Here is a 19,322-nt window from a genome sequence, read left to right as displayed (position 1 = left end):
TAATTTTGTTAAATAATTTAGTTTCAATCTGTGTATCTTGGCAGCATAGGTATTATGTCCCCATTTAAATTGGTGTTATGCTAATAATTTCTTATTGGATAATTGCAGAAATACATAGCATAGCAATTCTGATAGTAGCCATACAACAATGCTCAGGGATAGTCGATTCTCCTTCAAATGTTATATCAAAAATGGAAATTGTTTTATAGTCCTTGCAAATTGTATAGCTCTAGGCTACTACCGGAAAGCTTGGTGCTATTTTCTTACCTTACCTGATCATGTTCTGAATGAATTGTAAGGGTTACATGACCCTTTCCATTGAAAGTGTGGAAAGTTCTGTTGTCAGTAGAGAGGGTGACCTACAAACAGTATAGGAACTTGTGTGAGGCACGGGATTACTAGGAATTGGCTTCCATAAGTCCATATGGCAGGCAAATAGCCTGTGCGGTGTAGGCTAAACAGTCTGTACGGTGTGGGCTAGACAGCCGTACAGTGTGGAATAGACAGTCGCATGGTGTAAACTAAACAGCTGTACAGAGTAATTAACTCAGGCATATGGTTGGTGATGGTCCCACTATGCATACAGTGTGTCTTCTAATAGGTAGGTGGTGTGAAGCTGAAGTGTACCATGGGTATCTTAGGAAGAGGAAGGAAGATGAAGTGCGGTGGGGTAAGGAGATGAAGTGTAAGGTACATTGTAGGGGAACGTGCATATGGATGGCAGACTTATAGGCCATACGTATGGATGCCAACATAGGTACTTGAATCTAATCCAGAAAATATATATGTTTGCAGACAAAGATGGTGCTCCCAATGTGCCAAATCCGGAACAAGTAATCCAAAGAACGAAATAGAACGGAATAGGGTGAGGGTTGAATCCCACCGAAACCGCCAGCGCCAAATAGGGCAGATATTTCACTTCCAAAAATGGCGAGAAGCAAAATTCCAATTAGAATTTGCAATACTAACTATATAAAATCTACTTGCATACCAAAACAACTCAAACTCACAAACATAAATCCCCCATCGAGAGAGAAACTAAGTGCCCACAGAAGACACAACAAACTCTAACGAAAACAATTAAAATAAAAATGGATCCGAGATATGCTAAATCAATCAGCCCATAAACAAAGTTTTAATTTACTATTTATTTTATGACAGGGACATTACCGCCTCTTGTTCCAGAATTTGTTTGCCCTCAAACAAACACAGTGTTGGATGCTAGAGAACTTGTTCACCTTCCCACGTGGCGTCACCAAGCGGCAAGAGCCAAATAGGGAAGGTCTTTCACTTTCGATATGGCGAAAGAAGTAGAACTCCAACAGGAATTCGCAATACAAACTATATAAAATCGACTTGCATACCAAAACAACTCAACCTCATGGACATAAATACCCCGTCAAGGGAGAAACTAAGTGCCAACATAAGACACGGAAAACTCTAACAAGAACAATTAAAATTAAAATGGTTCCAAGATATGCTATATCAATCAGCCTGCTAACAATGCTTTAATTTATTATTTGTTTATGACAGGGACATTACAGTCCTCCAATCCCAGAATTTTCTTGCCCTCAAGCAAACACAGTGTTGGATGTTGGAGAACTTGTTCACCTTCCCACGTGGCATCATGGAGCAACAATTGCTTTAAGTGTACCAAACATTCCTTGATAGTTTGATTCCGTAGTTTTCTCTCCTGCACATCAAGGATTTTGACGGGCTCCAATATCAACTTCCCTTCATCATTCAAAGTTGGCGGGTTGGTGGATATAGGGATCAACTACCCCATGGCCTTCTTCAAGCAAGATACGTGGAAGACATTATGGATCCAACTTCCTTCTGGTAGGTCAAGCTCATAGGCAACTTCACCTATGCATCACGTTATGCAATACAGACCGTAGAATCGTGGCCTTAGTTTTTCTTTGCCAATTACCTTCAGAGACGAATGCCTATGTTGTTGAAGACGGAGATATACTAAATCACCAGCCTCAAAGCTTATCTCTCTTCAATGTCTATTTGTATACATCTTTTGTTGATAATGTGCCTGTTGGAGGTTTTCCTTCAAAACCCTCAAAATATCTTGTTCTTCTTGCAGCCAATCCTTTGCCTTTGGGGTGCAACTATCACCCAGAACCGTATCCACAAATGAAAAGGGTTCATATCCGTAAAGGTCCTTGAAAGGTGCCATCCTAATGGACATGTGGTAAGCAGTGTTATAACAATACTTCCGAGATGTAGCCATTTAACCCATGCCTTTTGTTGTGCTAAAACATAATTGCGAAGGCATCTTTTGAACCATTTATTCATAATCTTTGTTTGTCCATCGGTCTAGAGATGATAATTGGTACTTGGCGACAATTTTGTTCCTACCAGCTGAAATAATTCTATCCATTAGGTGTTGAGAAAACAATTGTCCCGATAATTGATAGTGTTTTGCGGCAATTCGTATAGGTGGAAGATTTCCTTAGAGAATAAATATGCTACTTGGGTGGCCTAAAACCTGGTGGAAATGGCGAGGAAGTATGCGTACTTTGTCAATCTATCAACCACCACAAAAATGCAATCCCTTCCATTTACCTTCAGAAGTCTGATGATGAAATTCATCAAGATGCTATTCCATTTTTGTTATGGTATCGATAAGGGGTTGTAACAAGCAAGCCAGTAAGGTGTGTTCAAATTTGTTTTGTTGGAATGTTGCACATACTATAGGACATCATTCTTAAGACCCTTCCATGGAAATCTCTCTCTGATCTGCCTATAGGTTTTGAGGAATCTCGACTGTCCAGCTAATGGTGAGGAGTGCATTTCCTTCAAAACTTCATGCTTCATTATGCATTTAGGTACCAAAAATATTCTATCTTTGTAGTAGATGATGTCATTGACTACGTTGTATTGGTTGTCCTGAATGTTGTCATCCATCATGCATTCAAAAGTGTTCTTAGAGTACTCCACCAATAAGTACACCTTACAATCTAATAATATTCGAGATAATGAACAGATGGTGGGTTTTCTTGACTAAGCATTTACTACGACATTATTCTTTCCCTTCACATATTCAATGTCTAAATTGAAAGCCTGAATCTTACTTACCCATTTTTGTTGTCTCTTGTTCAGATCCCTTTGTTTCAAAAAAACATATCAAGCTATTATGATCAGTATAGACGATGAACTTGGCACCTACCAAATATTGCCGAAACTTGGTCAGGGCGTGCACGATGGCCAACATCTCTTTGTCATAGATGAAATATAAGCATTCACCCTGTGTAATTTTCAACCTCTCATAGGCTATCGAGTGCCTTTCCCACATCAGTATAGCGTCAATGCCCTCTCCAAAAGCATCATACTCCACAATGAAAGGTAACCTAAAGTCAGGTAAAGCGAGAACTGCGCAAGTACTAATTGCTTCTTTTGACTTATCAAAAGTGTGGTGTGCCTTTTCAATTCACTAGAATGATTCTTTCTTAGTCAAATCTATTACTGGTGCACTAAGTTGAGAGAAACCTTTTACAAACCTCCTATGGGTGATTTTGGAAGAGGCCAATCAAGGATAGCTCGAATGTTCTCCTAGTGGACCTATACTCCATATTCATTGACAATATGTCCCAAGTATAATACCTACGTCATCCTGAATTCGCACTTTGATTATTTGGTGAACAATGACTGTGCTTCCATGATTCTGAGGACTTCATCCAAATGCTTTAAATGTTCTTCCCATGTTGTACTGTAATTTATAATGTCATCAAAAAATACCAGCAAGAACTTATGCAATTGTTTGTTGAAGATGTGATTCATGCAAGACTAAGATGTAGCTGGTGCATTCGTTAATCTAAATGGCATGACCAAGAACTCTTAATGTCTATAGTGACAATGGAAAGCTGTCTTTTCCACATCATCCTCCCGCATGCGGATCTGATGGTATCCAAAGTGGAGATCTATTTAGAGAAAAAAACCATGTCGTGCAACTCATCAAGCTACTCATCGATCTTGGGAATCGGGTATCTGTTTTTAATCGTCTTCTTGTTCAACACACAGTAGTCCATGCACATGCATATTGTTCCATCCTTCTTTTTTACTAGGACCACTGATGATGCAAAGGGACTGTAACTGGGGTAGATCCATCCTTTTTTGAGCAGCTCATGAATTGTTTTCTCAATCTCATCTTTGAATTTTTGGGGATGGCGGTACAGCATGGTAATAACTAGTTTGGCACCCACTTCCAATTCGATGGTATGTTCAAAACCTTGATGGGGATGTATACCAAGGGGAATCTCTGCAAAAACCCTATTATGCTTATTCAAAATGGCCTAAAGCTCATCATCTTGATGGGACACTAGTTGCTCTTTTATTGGTTATGTTAAAACGAAGCAATGTGTAGCCCACGCAACATCATCATGCTGAAAGATGGACTCCATCCATGTGTTGATACTTGCTTCGGTCCCTCATTTGCCATCCCTCTAAAAACACCCTTCTTTCCATCAACAACAAAAGTGAAATCCATCCATTTGAAACTCTGAGTGTATTCATGTAATGGTTTCATCCACTATATGCCAAAGATGACTTCCATATCATCGAGGTCCTCTATAAAGAAATCCTTCATCACCATACGGTCAGCCATGGCAATACTAAGTTGGGGAACAAGGTGCGTGCATGGTAAGAGCATTCCGTCAACAAACTTGACTTGGAAAACTGTGTGTGCCTCTGTAGGTAACAAGTGATGAGTTCATAAAATTTAGAGTGGCTCCACTATCCAACATCATAGTGATCCTTTGTCCTTGAATTGTTCCCTGTACCTAAAATACTATACACCTCAAGCTGCCAACTAGGGCAATAGTTCCTCCGTGTAGTACCAATATAGTGATCTTTTCGTTTGGTTTAGGCTAACCACCTTGGAGTCCTCTTGATGGTGACCACCCTCTACAAATAAATCTTCTTGATGATCTTCATCATTAGGTACGACTTCAATGTAACTTATTTTTCCCTTACCTAGGCATTTGTGTCCAAGTTCCCACGGCTCTTTACAATTAAAGCATAATTATTTCCTTCGAAGTTCTCGTTTGGCAGCTTCGTTCAATGAAGGCTTCTTTGGTGAGCGTTTGTTATGTTATCTTTGTCCCTCACAACCAATGGCAGTTTGGAGTAGGAGTGACCTCGAGCGGAAGATGTCAATGATGATGCCATACTTTGCGCTTTTTTGATAGCTTCCAAAAGGGTTGCGGGATTGAAACTCTTAACCCAACCCTTCACTGGTTTTGCTAATCCAACCATGAATAATACTATCTACCTTCTTTTGGAAATGACTATAACCAATACAGAGAGTTTCTGGAATTCCTTGGTGTAATGGTCAACTGATCTCGTTTTCCTTAATTGTGCCAGTTCCTTAAAATTGAGTTTTGGCTCTTTGCCATCAAACCAATCTATCAACCTTTCAACAAATTCTGCATAATATTTACTTGGTCATGTCCCAACATAACTGTGCCATGATGCCATTCATGTGTCACTCCCTCCAAGTGGAGTGTTGCAAGTTTAATTGCCTCCTCTTCTGGCATCAGGTTGAGCTAGAAGTAGGTATCAGCCTTCATTACCCATACCTATCCAAATATTGATCCAACTCTATCGGATGGTGACAGATTCACTTTACTCAACTTCCTTTTGAGATCATCATTAAAATATCCTAGTTTCTGCCCCCAAAATATCGCATTCTCAATTCTGTGTAATCTTCGTAGGATATGTCCCCTTTCAAGTTTGCATTCTTCCAATCTTCTTTCAATTGCTCTTGAACTTCCTTAAAGGTTGGTTCTCTTCCTCTGTGCAGTGCCTTTGTTCATAGAGGAAATGTCGGCATGGAAGGTTCTAAGCGTGTTGGATGACGATTTGCCTTTCTAGAAACTGAATTGTCAAAATGACCATTTTGCTTGCCAAATATTTTACTTTTGGCTAGTTTCCGTAAAGTTTCTTCCATAAGCCACTGAGTGTTGTTAATCTATGTCTGATTCCTTGAAAGCTCCCTCAGTAATGCCACGACTTCACTAGGAGTGGGTTCTTGTGAATCTGTCATTCTACCATGTGGGATCTCCTTCGTTTCCAACTATAAACTTTCATTCACCCTCCATAAGCTAGCAAGGTCACTCGCTTTGATACCACTATAAAGTTCCACTGTCAATGGGAAGGTGACCTATGAACAATGGAGGAACTTGTGTGAGACACGGGGCTGCTAGGAATTGGCTTCCAACAATTCGTATGGTACGCAAATAGCACGTATGGTGTAGGCTAAACAATCCGTACGGTGTGGGCTAGACAGTCGTACGATGTGCACTAGACAGTCGTACAGTGTAAACTAATACAATGTAATTACCTAAGGTGTACGGTTGGTGATGGCCCCACTAATGTGGTGTAAAGCTAAAGAGTCTCGTGGATATCGTAGGAAGAGGAAGGAAGACGATGTGTGTTGGGGTAAGAAGATGAAGGATGTGCAAAGTACATTGGAGGAGAATGTGCATATGGATGGTGGACTTAGGCCATACGTGTGGTGGGAGAGTTGGGTGACCTATGGAGAATTTTGGGGAATGTCAAATAGGTCTCACAGTGTAGTGTACTGCAATGATGCCAAATCCAAACACGAATTGAAATAGTAATACCAAATACAAAATAGATGCCAACATAGGGAATTGAATCTAATTCGGTATATATATATATATTTTTTTTTTTTTTTAAAATTTTTTTTTTGTTTTTGTTTGCAGATGAAGACGGTGCTCTAGATGTGCCTGATCCAGAACAAGTAATACAGAGAACGAAATGAAACGGAATAGGGTGAGGGTTGAATCCCATCGAAACTGTCAGAGCCAAATAGGGAAGATCTTGCAATTCCAAAATGGCAAGAGAAGCAAAACTCCAACAAGAATTTGCAATACAAATTAAATAAAATCCACTTGCATACCAAAACAACTCAACCTCACGGGCATAAATACCCCGTCAAGGGGGAAACTAAGTGCCGACAGAAGACAGGGCAAATTCCTACGAAGACAATTATAATAAAGATTAGTCTGAGATATGCTAAATCAATTAGCTTGGAAACAAAGTTTTAATTTATTATTTGTTTTATAACAGGGAAATTACAAAATGACATTTGGGCAATGCTTAGACCTTAATTATGAAGGCATGGCAATTTCCTTACAATATGATATAAGTCTGTGCTGTTGGAGATCGTAGCTACAATAGAGATCTTTACCTCTAGGCATTAATACCGCTATGGTCACCTTCAGCTGAAAAGGAGATTTATGATGATCATAAAATAATATGTCATATGACATGCGTTGAGGCATGCATATGGAAATACAAAGAGTCATGTTTTGGAAAATTCAAGAGACCTTTGGTTGCAACATGAAGACTCTCTTTATTTGCAATTAATATCGCATCAAGCAAATAACATTGTACCACTTGAACATTTTATTATCAATAAAGTGATATTTTGTGTGGCTGGGTTTTTTTCCTTCAAGTGGAAGGGTTTTCCAGGATAATCTGATGTGTCTCTTGTATCTATTTTTCTCTCCCTTATTACTGTTTATCTTTATTTTCGAGGTTCAAAACTTAACATGGGCAAGACACAAAAATCACTTTAAACAAAAGGGGCCTTGTGACCCTTACAATTCATTTTGAACATGAACAGCCATATACATAACGGAAATGCTATAGAGCATTCTCATAAACTTCCACGCTGCTTGAAGACGGTGTCACCAGATTCTTCTCTAAGAATTTGCAGCTCTAGCACCCAGATATTCTTGGACCCTCTGAACTCTCAATAGCCACTTGAATTGGCTCTAGGAAAATCCAAAATGTAACCAATTTTTATGTTCATCTAGAAAAACTGTAAAAGATGTTGAAATGCACGCACTGCAGAAAATACAATATTCAAGCAGTACATATGGTACTCTTTGTTGTTTTGCAACTCGCTTATAGATATGATCTATTCACCTGGAAAATGGTTCAAATGAGATTATAAAGGGGATTTCTGCCCTCTTTTAAATGGCCAATTAAATTTTTGAAGACATGCAATAATAAGTTTGTATAGATGTAATGACCTTTTCCAATAGGCCACTAAACAAAATCCTAAATTTAATACATTGTTAAAGTATATTGCTGAAATAAAGAAATAATAGTGCCAATGTATTCATTCAATGAAAACCAAATGTTTTTACAAATGATATGGCAATTCTCAGCACCAAAACATTATGACATGGCACATTACAGACAAACCCTAACTGGCTGTATACAATTGAGAACTTGTTACAACTACAAACTGAAATGAAGAACCTGGATTGATCAGATACTGGAGACTGACTGCTGAAGATGATATGGTGAAAGTGCAACTCTACTTGCAACACCAAACCAGCAATTAAGCACAAGTGAAAGGACTGAAGTATCCTTCCCACAGATGCAATAATTCAGGTGCTCTTTCACACCCTCAAAATTGCGTACCAATTGAGAGTTTTTGTTCTCAATGGCCAATTGTGACTACTTGCAGAAACCCTAGGCTCCACAACGCACATCAGCAAAAATCAATAATAAATCTCGATGATAGGCAATGAGCCTTCAATGCCTATTTATTCTTTTTTCCTCGATAGGTTGGCCTCTTTTTTTTTAATTATTTCTCTGCTCCTTCCAGCAACCTCTAGAACATTATTTTATTTAATGACTTTATAAGATATATCACTTAATTAAATATAAAGTTACCTTGTAATATATTTTTTTATCGATAACTTTATAAATAATTAACTCCTCCAAAACGGGGACATATCAAGTCCGCCCCCCCTAAAATTGCTTGGCCTCAAGCAATCTTAATGCTAGATGCTGCAAAATCACTTCTCCCTCCCAAGTAGCATCTTCAACAGGTAAATCTTTCCACTTAACCAGATACTCTCTGATTACTCTCCTACAAAGCTGCTTATATGTCCCCCCCCCCCCCTAAAATTGCTTGGCCTCAAGCAATCTTAATGCTGGATGCTACAAAATCACTTCTCCCTCCCAAGTAGCATCTTCAACAGGTAAATCTTTCCACTTAACCAGATACTCTCTGATTACTCTCCTACAAAGCTGCTTCTCTCTACTATCCAGAATGGATTCTGGCACTAAGATCAATTTTCCCTCATCATCCAAGGGAGGTAATACTGCAGAAGGCATCACATTCTGACCCAACGCTTTTTTGAGGCGTGATACATGAAACACATTGTGCACTCTACTATCTGCAAGAAGCTCCAACTCATAAGCCACCTCACCAACTCGCCTGACGATCCTGAATGGTCCATAATAGCGTGGCTTGAGTTTCTCTACACCACTCTTCTTGAGAGTGGACTGCTTATACGGCTGCAACATGAGGTAAACCATATCATTTACTTCAAAGCTACGCTCAGTCCTCTTCTTGTCTGCATACTGCTTTTGCTGGTTCTGAGCTCTAGCAATGTTGTCTCTAAGAGTAGCAACTATATCCTTACTTTCCTGTAATAGTTCACCTGCACAGGGTACCCGACTGTCTCCCAACAACAAATCTAAGAAACTAGGTGCCTCATAACTGTAAAGTGCCATAAAGGGTGTCATTTGTATAGTCATATGGTATGTAGTATTATAACAATACTCATAAAGATATATCCATCGGACCCAAGCTCGCTGTTGATCTGCCACATAATTCCTCAAATACCCTTCCACTCATTTGTTTACAATCTCTGTTTGACCATCAGTCTGTGGGTGATAACTAGTATTAGGTGTAAGCTCAGTACCACACAACTAAAATACCTCCGGACAAAAGTGACTCATGAAGCGGCTGTCCCTGTCACTCACAATGCTCTGAGGCAAACCATGTAATCTGAAAACCTCCTTGAAGAAGACCTTTGCCACCTGAGTTGCTGAGTATGTAGTAGCGATAGGGAAGAAGTGAGCATATTTTGTCAACCTATCCACCACCACATAGATACAATCGTGCCCCTAGGCCCTGGGCAAGCCCGTAATAAAATCCATAGAGATGCACTCCCACTTCCTGTCAGGAATAGGAAGTGGCTATAGGAGCCCTGCTGGATAAGCGTGCTCTTGTTTGTTTTGCTAGCAAACATGACACTCACGCACATACTGCAAAACATCAGCCTTAAGTCCCTTCCAAGTGAACCGTTCCCGTACTAACCTGTAAGTCTTGAAATACCCAGGATGGCCTGCTGTAGGTGAATTATGGAATGCTCTCAAAATCAACTGCTTCACTTTCGATCCTGGGACTAAGTAAATCCTATTCTTGTAAATGATCAAATCATCTATGAGAGTGTATCTGGTGTTGATTGTTGTTCCCTCCACTATAGCAGAGGCCCACGTGTCTTTGGCATATTCTGCTACAATCAAGTGTCGCCAATCCTCTGATATCTGAATCATAGAAGTAAGGTGTGGCCTACGAGATAAAGCATCTAAAACAATATTATGTGTCCCCTTAATATATGTGATATCAAAATCATATGCCTGTAACTTACTCACCCACTTCTGCTGACGATCATTCAAATCCCGTTGTCCCAAAAAGTGCCTCAAACTATTATGATCAGTTTTAATACAAAATTTGTTGCCCACAAGATACTGTCTGAATTTGGCCAAGGCATGCATGATGGCCAACATCTCCTTATCATATATGCTGAATGATCTTTCAGGCCCTTTGAGTTTCCTACTCTCATAAGCTATAGGATGCTTGTCCTGCATGAGTACAGCACGAACTCCCTCTCCAGAAGCATCACATTGAAGCTCAAATGGCTTCGTGAAATCAGGCAATGCTAATACTGGGCATGTAGTCACTATTTCCTTGAACCGCATAAAACACTCATGTGCCTCCCGAGTCCACACAAATGCCCCTTTCTTCAGCAAATCTATCATGGGCGCTGCATGTCGTGAGTAGCCACTGACAAACCTGCGATAGAATCCACATAGACCAAGGAACCCTCTTAACTGTGTAAGGTTCTCTAGTGGTGGCCAATCAACAATAGCACAGATCTTTTCAGGATCCATTCGCACTCCTTCCGCACTAATGATGTGTCCAAGATACAACAATTCTGTCATCCCCAAATCACATTTGGACTCCTTGGCATACAAGGACTACCTCTGTAAAATGCTCAATACTATCTCCAAGTGCTCTAAATGTTCCTACCATGTCCTACTATAGATCAAAATATCATCAAAGAACACCAACACAAATTTTCTCAACTAATGGTGGAAGACCTTGTTCATAGTGGACTGAAAAGTGGCAAGTGCATTAGTCGAACCAAGAGGCATGACTACAAACTCAAAGTGCCCACAATGACACCTGAAAGCAGTTTTCTCAATATCCTGCTCTCGAACTCTAATCTGGTGATAGCCTGATCTCATATCATTTTTTGTGAAATAACAAGCCCCATGCAATTCGTCTATCAACTCATCGATGCGTGGAATGGAATACCTATTATTTATAGTTCTCTTATTCAGCACCCTGTAATCAATACACATTCGTAGAGTACCATCCTTCTTTTTTACCAAAACAACAGAAGATGCAAAAGGTGACTTACTTGGTCTGATGTGTCCCATTGCTAGCAACTCCTTGATGGTCCTCTCGATCTCATCTTTGAGTCGTTTTGGGTGCCAGTATGGTGTGATCATGACAGGCTTAGCGCCTTCCTCCAGCTCGATAATGTGCTTAATGCCTCTGTCTGGTGGCCTGCCTAGTGGAATTTTGCTAAAAACCTTCTCATACTTGATTCTCAATTTCTGAATATCTGGATGATATTCAGTCTTATGCTGCTCTTCCTGGGTAGGCATCAAGGCACATATTGTCGCCCACTCTATATTATTATGCCTGGCTAATCTCTCCATCCGTCTAAGTGAGACAGTCCTGACATCACCATTACGAATAGCCTTCGGCACATGAGTCCTGCCATCCACCCCGAACCGTATCCTCTAGTCTTAGAATAACCTCCTTCAAAGAATGTAGCCACTGCATCCCAAGTACTATGTCCATGTCACCCATGTTGACCACATGATAGTCCGCCTTGAACTCATAGTTGTTCAGGCGCAAAGGTAGATCTCGCACCATCCTATCACAGTGAAGAGTATATCCATCAGCTACCTTGACTCTCAATCCTTCAAACTCCTCAATAATGAGTCCACGCCTCTCCACAAATCGTGCATCAATGAAATTATGTGTGGCACCTGTATCCAATAGAGTCATAACCTTCTACCCTGCCAGGACTCGCCGGAATCTAAAAGATCCCTCTCTTTGAATACTAGACAGACGTGCCTCTTGCAAATGTAGCTCTGGAGCCTCTTTTTTCTCAGCACTATCTATCTCCTGTTCACCCTCTACCCCATTAGGATCCTCATCATGGTGCTCTGAGCTATCTGAATCTGAACCCTCGTAATAAGCCCACATCGCCCAGTTAGCCTTCCCCTTAGGCCTCATAGGACAATCATGACCAAACTCATAGGGACCTTTGCAAAAGAAGCATAGCTTCTTCCTACGTAGGTCATTAAGTGTTTCTTTATCCAAGGGTACAGCTGACTTGCCTTTTGAGTCATTAACCTTCTCTTTACCCTTGCTGAATTCCCTTTTGTTATCTCTAAATGATGAAGAAACCTTTGAACTAAACCGGTTTGCTGGAGCAGCAAGTTCCATATTGCGGGCTTTCTTCATGGCTTCCTGTAATGTAGGGGGATCAAAAGCCTTTACCCACCCCTTGAGTAGTTCAATTAATCCCTCTGTGAATAAAATGACTAGCCTCCATTCTAAAATGTCAAGCACCATCACTGCAAGATTCTGAAAGTCATTGATAAATTGTTCTAAGCTTCCTGACTGTCTCAATTGGGCTAACTCCTGGAAATAAACTTCAAGATTTTTTTTATCAAACCTTTCTATCAATCTATCCACAAATTCCTAATAAGTGATTATCTAATTGTGTTGCAATGTGATCATGCCATGTGTCCACCAATCATATGCTGCCCCATCTAAGTGTAAAGTGGCATATTTGAGCACTTCAAATTCTGTCATAGTCTTCAGAGATAGGAAAGTATCCACCTTATGAATCCAAGCACGAGCAGTCATTTTTCCACTACCATCAAATGTGGGTAATACCAACTTGTTGGTGACCTGTTGCAACTCACTGTGTTTATCTGCCTGCTTCTGCCTAGCAACTCTATAGTTCAAGTACCTGTCAAATGTCTACCCATCCTGTACATATGTTGGCTACGAATCCCGCTCATTCCTTGCTTGTCGAAGTTCATCTACAATATCTGTTACCATAGCATCAGGTGTGCGTGTTGGAGTTTCTTCCCTGAATGTAGGACGTGTGGGTCTGTCAGCTGTTCCAAACCGTGTCCTATGTTGTGATCCTACTATGCTCCTGTCATCCTGGTCAGTATCATGATTATTTCTCCTTATTTCTCCAATCAAATGTTACATCATAACCATCATTGCCTGTGTACTTGCCTCTATTGACTGTAGAAGCCTCTCCTAATGCTGTAAAGTCTCATCATCTCGCACACTTCTGGATGGGTTTTGAGAACGTCTCTCAGCCCTATTCTTAGTTATGCTGGTTCCTTGTGTAAATTGGCTAGATAAACCCTATCAGGCTGGCAGGAAACCTGCTCTAATACCACTGTAATGACCCTTTCCAATAGGCCACTAAACAAAATCCTAAATTTAATACACTGTTAAAGTATATTGCTGAAATAAGGAAATAATAGTTGCAATGTATTCATTCAATGAAAACTAAATGTTTTTACAAATGATATGGCAATTCTCAGCACCAAAACATTATGACATGGCACATTACAGACAAACCCTAACTGGTCGTATACAATTGAGAACATGTTACAACTACAAACTGAAATGAAGAACCTGGATTGATCAGATACTGGAGACTGACTGCTGAAGATGATATGGTGAAAGTGCAACTCCACTTGAAACTCCAAACCAGCAATTAAGCACAAGTGAAAGGACTAAAGTATACTTCACACAGCTGCAATAATTCAGGTGATCTTTCACACCCTCAAAATTGCGTACCAATTGAGAGTTTTCGTTCTCAATGGCCAATTGTGACTACTTGCAGAAACCCTAGGCTCCACAATGCACATCAGCAAAAATCAATAATAAATCTCGATGATAGGCAATGAGCCCTCAATGCCTATTTATTCTTTTTTCCTCGATAGGTGGCTTCTTTTTTTTAAATTATTTCTTTGCTCCTTCCAGCAACCTCTAGAACATTATTTTATTTAATGACTTTATAAGATATATCACTTAATTAAATATAAAGTTACCTTGTAATATATTTTTTTATTGATAACTTTATAAATAATTAACTCCTCCAAAATGGGGACATTACAATAGACTTGCTCGTAGCTGCAGCAGAGTAAATTGATCATTCTGTGATGTATTTATTCTTCAAGTTTGCAATTTTTTGGTTCAGTATGTGAATTAATCTTCAAGAGATCAACTTTTCACTGTTTCAGTATGTAGATGTTTCAATTTTCAAGAAATTAGGTTTGGACTTGCTCATAGCTGCGGCAGACCGAACTGTATTTTTTAAGTTTGTATTTTTCTGGTTCCGTATGAGTGTGTTTCAATCTTCCTGAAATCAGGTTTCCCGTGTTTCAGTATGGAAGTGTTTCATTTTTCAAGAAATTACGTATTCATTTCATTATCTTTGAAAACCTCTAGATGTAGCCAAATCCCCATTTCCTAATTTGAAGGCAGTGCTGCATAGGCACCCGTATTTATGACTGTGATTGTGTACAATCACAATGGATTTGATGATGACGGCGTTTGTAGTTTACAGTTGAGGTCAGAGATTTGAATCCAAAGTGAGGTAAAATTTTAGACCTACTTAGCCGAAATATAAGGCAAATGGAAAGCCAGATTCCTTATGGGCTTCATCTCATAGACTAAGTTGATTTCCTGGCTTCTGAATAAATCTACTTATATGAGCAGGTGAAGCGTTTACTTTCAATTGGTTGGTCGCGTCATTATTGAGAATGTAAAACCAATCCCTTTACTAGGCATTGATTATATCCCTCAATTTCCAGGTTATATTTAATCCATAGAACATGAAAGTATTAAAAACAGGGGTTGGAAGGCTGGTCGTACAACTTTTCTCCAAGAGTAGCTTCGTCATTGTAGAAGAGGAGATCGTACGGAATGTGAATGTCAGCATTGGAAGCGATAATGCACCAGGCCAGACCCCCTGTCAATTTATCGAAAGAGGAAAGCGAAGAAATCCTTGCCCGGAAATATCCTCCCTCTAACAGAGCATCCACTATTTTCTGCAACACATTCTCCTCATCTCCTGCTTCCTCTGTCACCCCCATGTTCCCGCATACACATCACGAAAGGCTTTTCCCTAGGTATTATACTGTCTCTAAAGTTTTAATTCAAATTTTATGGAAAATTAATGAATTAGAAGGTTTTGGTGTTCTTTTCAATGCACCGGTTAATTTATTTTATTAATTTTTAATTTAATAAGATTAGTTTTAATATTAGAATTTTATTATATAATAATTATTATCATGTATAAAATTTAAATTGGTTTATATTCAATAGTATCAAAGTTTTGTACTTCATATTCAATAACAAGGGTTGCGCGCAGCTCAAGTCCCTGCCTAAAGTGTGGGTGTAAGAGAAAGTTTTAAAAAGCTAGCTACTAACATGATAATATTATTTAAATTGTCTCAAAGAGACATTATCTTAGGGACTGTGGGAATACAAGCGAAATAAGCATATGTAAATTCTTAAATTTTTGAATTCTTCATTTGGATGCACCAAATCGAAATTGGAATACGAAATAAAATAGGAATATGTATTCCAATTTTGACCCAAAAATGAGGTTTTGCAATTCCACCTAAGTAGGTGGAATTGGAATACGTATTCCTATTCCAATTTTTTTTATTTTTAGAAAACATAAATTTTAGGGTCTATGAATTCCCCATCAAATTTCCGCTGAACCAAACAGAGAATAGGAATATGTATCCCCATTTTCTATTCCAGAATAGTTATTCCTATCCCCCTATTCCTATTCCCGCAACCAAATGAGCCCTTATGGAATACAGGGTACATGAATGGTTTGACCAAATGCCTCAAAGAGATTTTATCTCATGAAATGCAATGATTGGAGGATACACATAAACAAGACATCTTGAATGTGCAACATTAGAACAAATATTGTGGTTCATGTGTTTCTTTTGTTACCTAGAGTCTTGGACCTAGGTTAATTAAAACTTTCATGTGCACTATTCTATAGATTCTAAACTTTGTAAGTTGTAAAAGTTATTCATACATAATATCATTAGAGATATAGTAGTCAACAAGATTCTAAAGTATTATACCCAATTTTTAAAAAAATGAGCATAGGTATACCTTAAAGGCTAGAATTAAAAAATTAATTTATATAATATCACCCATGCTAATGTTTAGCACAAGAATTACTCGTGCCTTCACATAAGATTGCAAGCTACATGTTAAAATGTTGCACACATTATAAAAAATCATGAACACAATAGAAGGGTTAAATTTAGAAAGCTGAATATTTTGTAGACTAGAATAAATTAAACATAGTCAATTTACATTAAAAATAATAGTTGAGTTGTACGATACATGATGCAATACAATAGAAATTTTGATGGACAGAGGAAAAGTAACTCACCTTTGTAGACACCTAAATCTGATTACATCACTTAAGTAATCCTATTTAGTCATCTCCTAAGGCATCATTAATTAAGTATTTAATATTTAATTAATCTATTGTCATCCCCTAGTTAATTAGTTAATTTAATTAACTATAGTCTAATTGATAAAATTAAAAGATCACCCAAAATCAATTTATCAATTAAATCCCTATTCCTCTATTAAATTGAATAAATCCTCAAATCTATTCAATTTAATTCTATATCCTCATTTTATTAAATATATCATTTAATAAAATATCTAAAATCCTAAAATCCTCCCTAAACCCTATCCTAACCCCTAATCCAACCCATTCACACATACTAACCTCACTTAGCCACCTAACTAACCCATCACATCAAATCTAAGCCACTTGCCCCCTAATCCCCCTCTAATCCAAGCCTAATCTTCACTCTAACCATGTGCACAACTTTAATCCTAGATTAAGAATTCCTAACCCAAGCCAAAGTCAAGACTTCCAGCCACCTCCCATTTTAATATACAAACAAAGACTTCATCCTCCATTTTAAAGTCAAAACTTCCACCCACCAACCATTTTAATATTCAAACAAAGACTTAACATTCTCTTTTAATATATTCAAATAAAGACTTGACCTACCCAAACCACTTGTCTCTTAATCTCATTCTAAGCTAAGTCTAATCCCTTCTTTAAGCATGTGCACAACTTTATCCAAGGGTTAAGAAAGTCTTAAACCAAACCAAAGTCAAAGTTTCACCCGTAAAGTCTTGCATTCCTATTCAAGAGCCTTAAAGGCTCTTTAAAGACTTTTTATACCTATTTTCCATACTCATCCCTCACTTTTCTTCCCTCATAACTTCCTCTAACCACCTATCTTGACCATCTTCCCTATCCAATTCTTTTGTGACACTTGTCACAAGGCTAGAGCTTTGAAGAAGCACAATCCATGTGCTCTCTTCTCCTTACATCCTAGCCCTCCTTAACCAATTCCCCTTCCTTGCATCCTAACCCTCCATCTCACTACCCCTTGGCCTATAAATGAAACCCTCTCCCTTCACAAATATCATCCACTTCTATGCTAATGTTATAATGCTATTTTGAAAGACTAAGGACTATCAAAATACCATCATAATAGAAAATCCATTTTGAATCATATCCTCCATTGAAGATTGAGCAACGTCATTAAGCACACATCACATCTTACGGACACATCTATGCATCAAAAGGAAAATTGCTTGGTTTAAGAGGTTTGCACGTTCTTAGGCTACTTTGGTATTTTAATTCTCTTTTGTCTAATCATATATGTGAGTTAAATCTATTGTTTTGAATGTTTTGATTCTTCATTATATTTCTTTAAGCACTAGTTTTACAACTCTACATTTTGGCACGCCCGATGGGACCACCCACAATCACAAGGTGAAATTTATTTATTTATTTTCATTTTTTTTATTAAAAATAAAAAATAAAAAAATAAAAAAAATCTCACCTTCTCTCTTCCTCAAATTTTCTTTAATATTTTTATATTAAAAAAAAAATTCAAAAATTCAAAAAAAGTGTAAAATACGTGCCTGTCTTTTTGGAGTGGCATGAATTTTGGCCCCCAAAATTTTTTAATTTTATTGCAGGCACCTTCCAGACCCAACTATCGGCCACCACAACGTCGTTCCTAGTCACCACAGCTACAAGATGTGCACTTTGGTGATGTCAGCACGACATCATTTCTACATACCTTTCTAAGTCTTAAGAAGTAACATTCGATGTTTTACTCGTAACTTGAGCATCCAAACTCCATTTTTAGAAAATGAAACATCATTGGAAAGTTGGTTTTAAGCCCGTCATGATGGTGTTGGTTTTATCATATTTTGTAGCATTTTAGATACATTTTTTGCTATCAACAACCAAACGTTGTTATTAATATTTTCATTGCAGGGTTATTTCACTTTTATTTCGATACCCTAACTTGTGGTTTTGCAGGGATATTTGCTAATTCATACCTTGTCGGTTGAAGACTTCTATGAAACCACTAACCATGTTTCTTGCAGGTTTTCCTTACATGGTTTAATGCTTTTGGAAAATAAACTTAAATGTTTAAACACTTGTCTTTGAATGTATGTTGCTAAAATTAAATCTTGAATGCCATGGATTAAAATATAACATTTTCATTGGAATGCATGATCAACACAATCTTGGATGCTAAAGGTTAAAAAGAATGAATGCGATGAACATTTGATTTTTGGTATTAAAGAACATTGCAAATCAACACACTTCAACTTTGGTGCTTAAAATGAACTTCATTCAATCTTGAACACTCTAAAGTGAAAATGTTCTTATTCCCTCCTTTTTAAAAGATTTCACGCGCGCAATTTACTTTTGTTGACTCAATTTTGTTAGAGTAATTATTTGTTCTAACTTATTAATTAAATCACTTTGATTTAATTAATTAAGTTGCCTATTACTCTAGTTTTCTTAAGCTATCTTGTAGGTGCATATAATTAATATTTTATTAATTATATTGTGCAACCCTAGCTTTCTTAGGCTTTAGTTTCCCTGTTCGAGTTTCATGATTCCTTTATAAGGATTCACCTCTTTGTATTTTATTGATTCACTTATTGGATTATATGAGATATTGCTCTTTGCATGTCCATAAGA

At 38.1% G+C, this 19,322-nt stretch overlaps 1 protein-coding gene across 2 annotated transcripts in view; it reads right to left on the bottom strand.

The window, feature by feature from the left end:
- LOC149538660 (paramyosin-like protein) overlaps positions 1 to 15,355 on the bottom strand; it is a 263,507-nt gene extending 248,152 nt beyond the window's left edge. For both annotated transcript variants that reach the window (XR_016356086.1, XM_089799989.1), the window contains exon 1: positions 15,122 to 15,355. Coding sequence is in view for 1 of the 2 variants with exons in the window: in XM_089799989.1 (XP_089656115.1) it covers positions 15,122 to 15,342 (221 nt within the window). In the remaining variant the exon portion in view is untranslated. The remainder of the gene's footprint in view (positions 1 to 15,121) is intronic.
- Between the last annotated feature and the right edge of the window lie 3,967 nt (positions 15,356 to 19,322).

This window comes from Cupressus sempervirens, chromosome 9, assembly GCF_028749045.1.
Source record: "Cupressus sempervirens isolate cs-2001-9-10 chromosome 9, ASM2874904v1, whole genome shotgun sequence".
In the NCBI taxonomy this organism is placed as follows: domain Eukaryota; kingdom Viridiplantae; phylum Streptophyta; class Pinopsida; order Cupressales; family Cupressaceae; genus Cupressus; species Cupressus sempervirens.
Note: the sequence above shows the minus strand (reverse complement) of the source record. Positions and strands in the feature narration are given on the sequence as shown.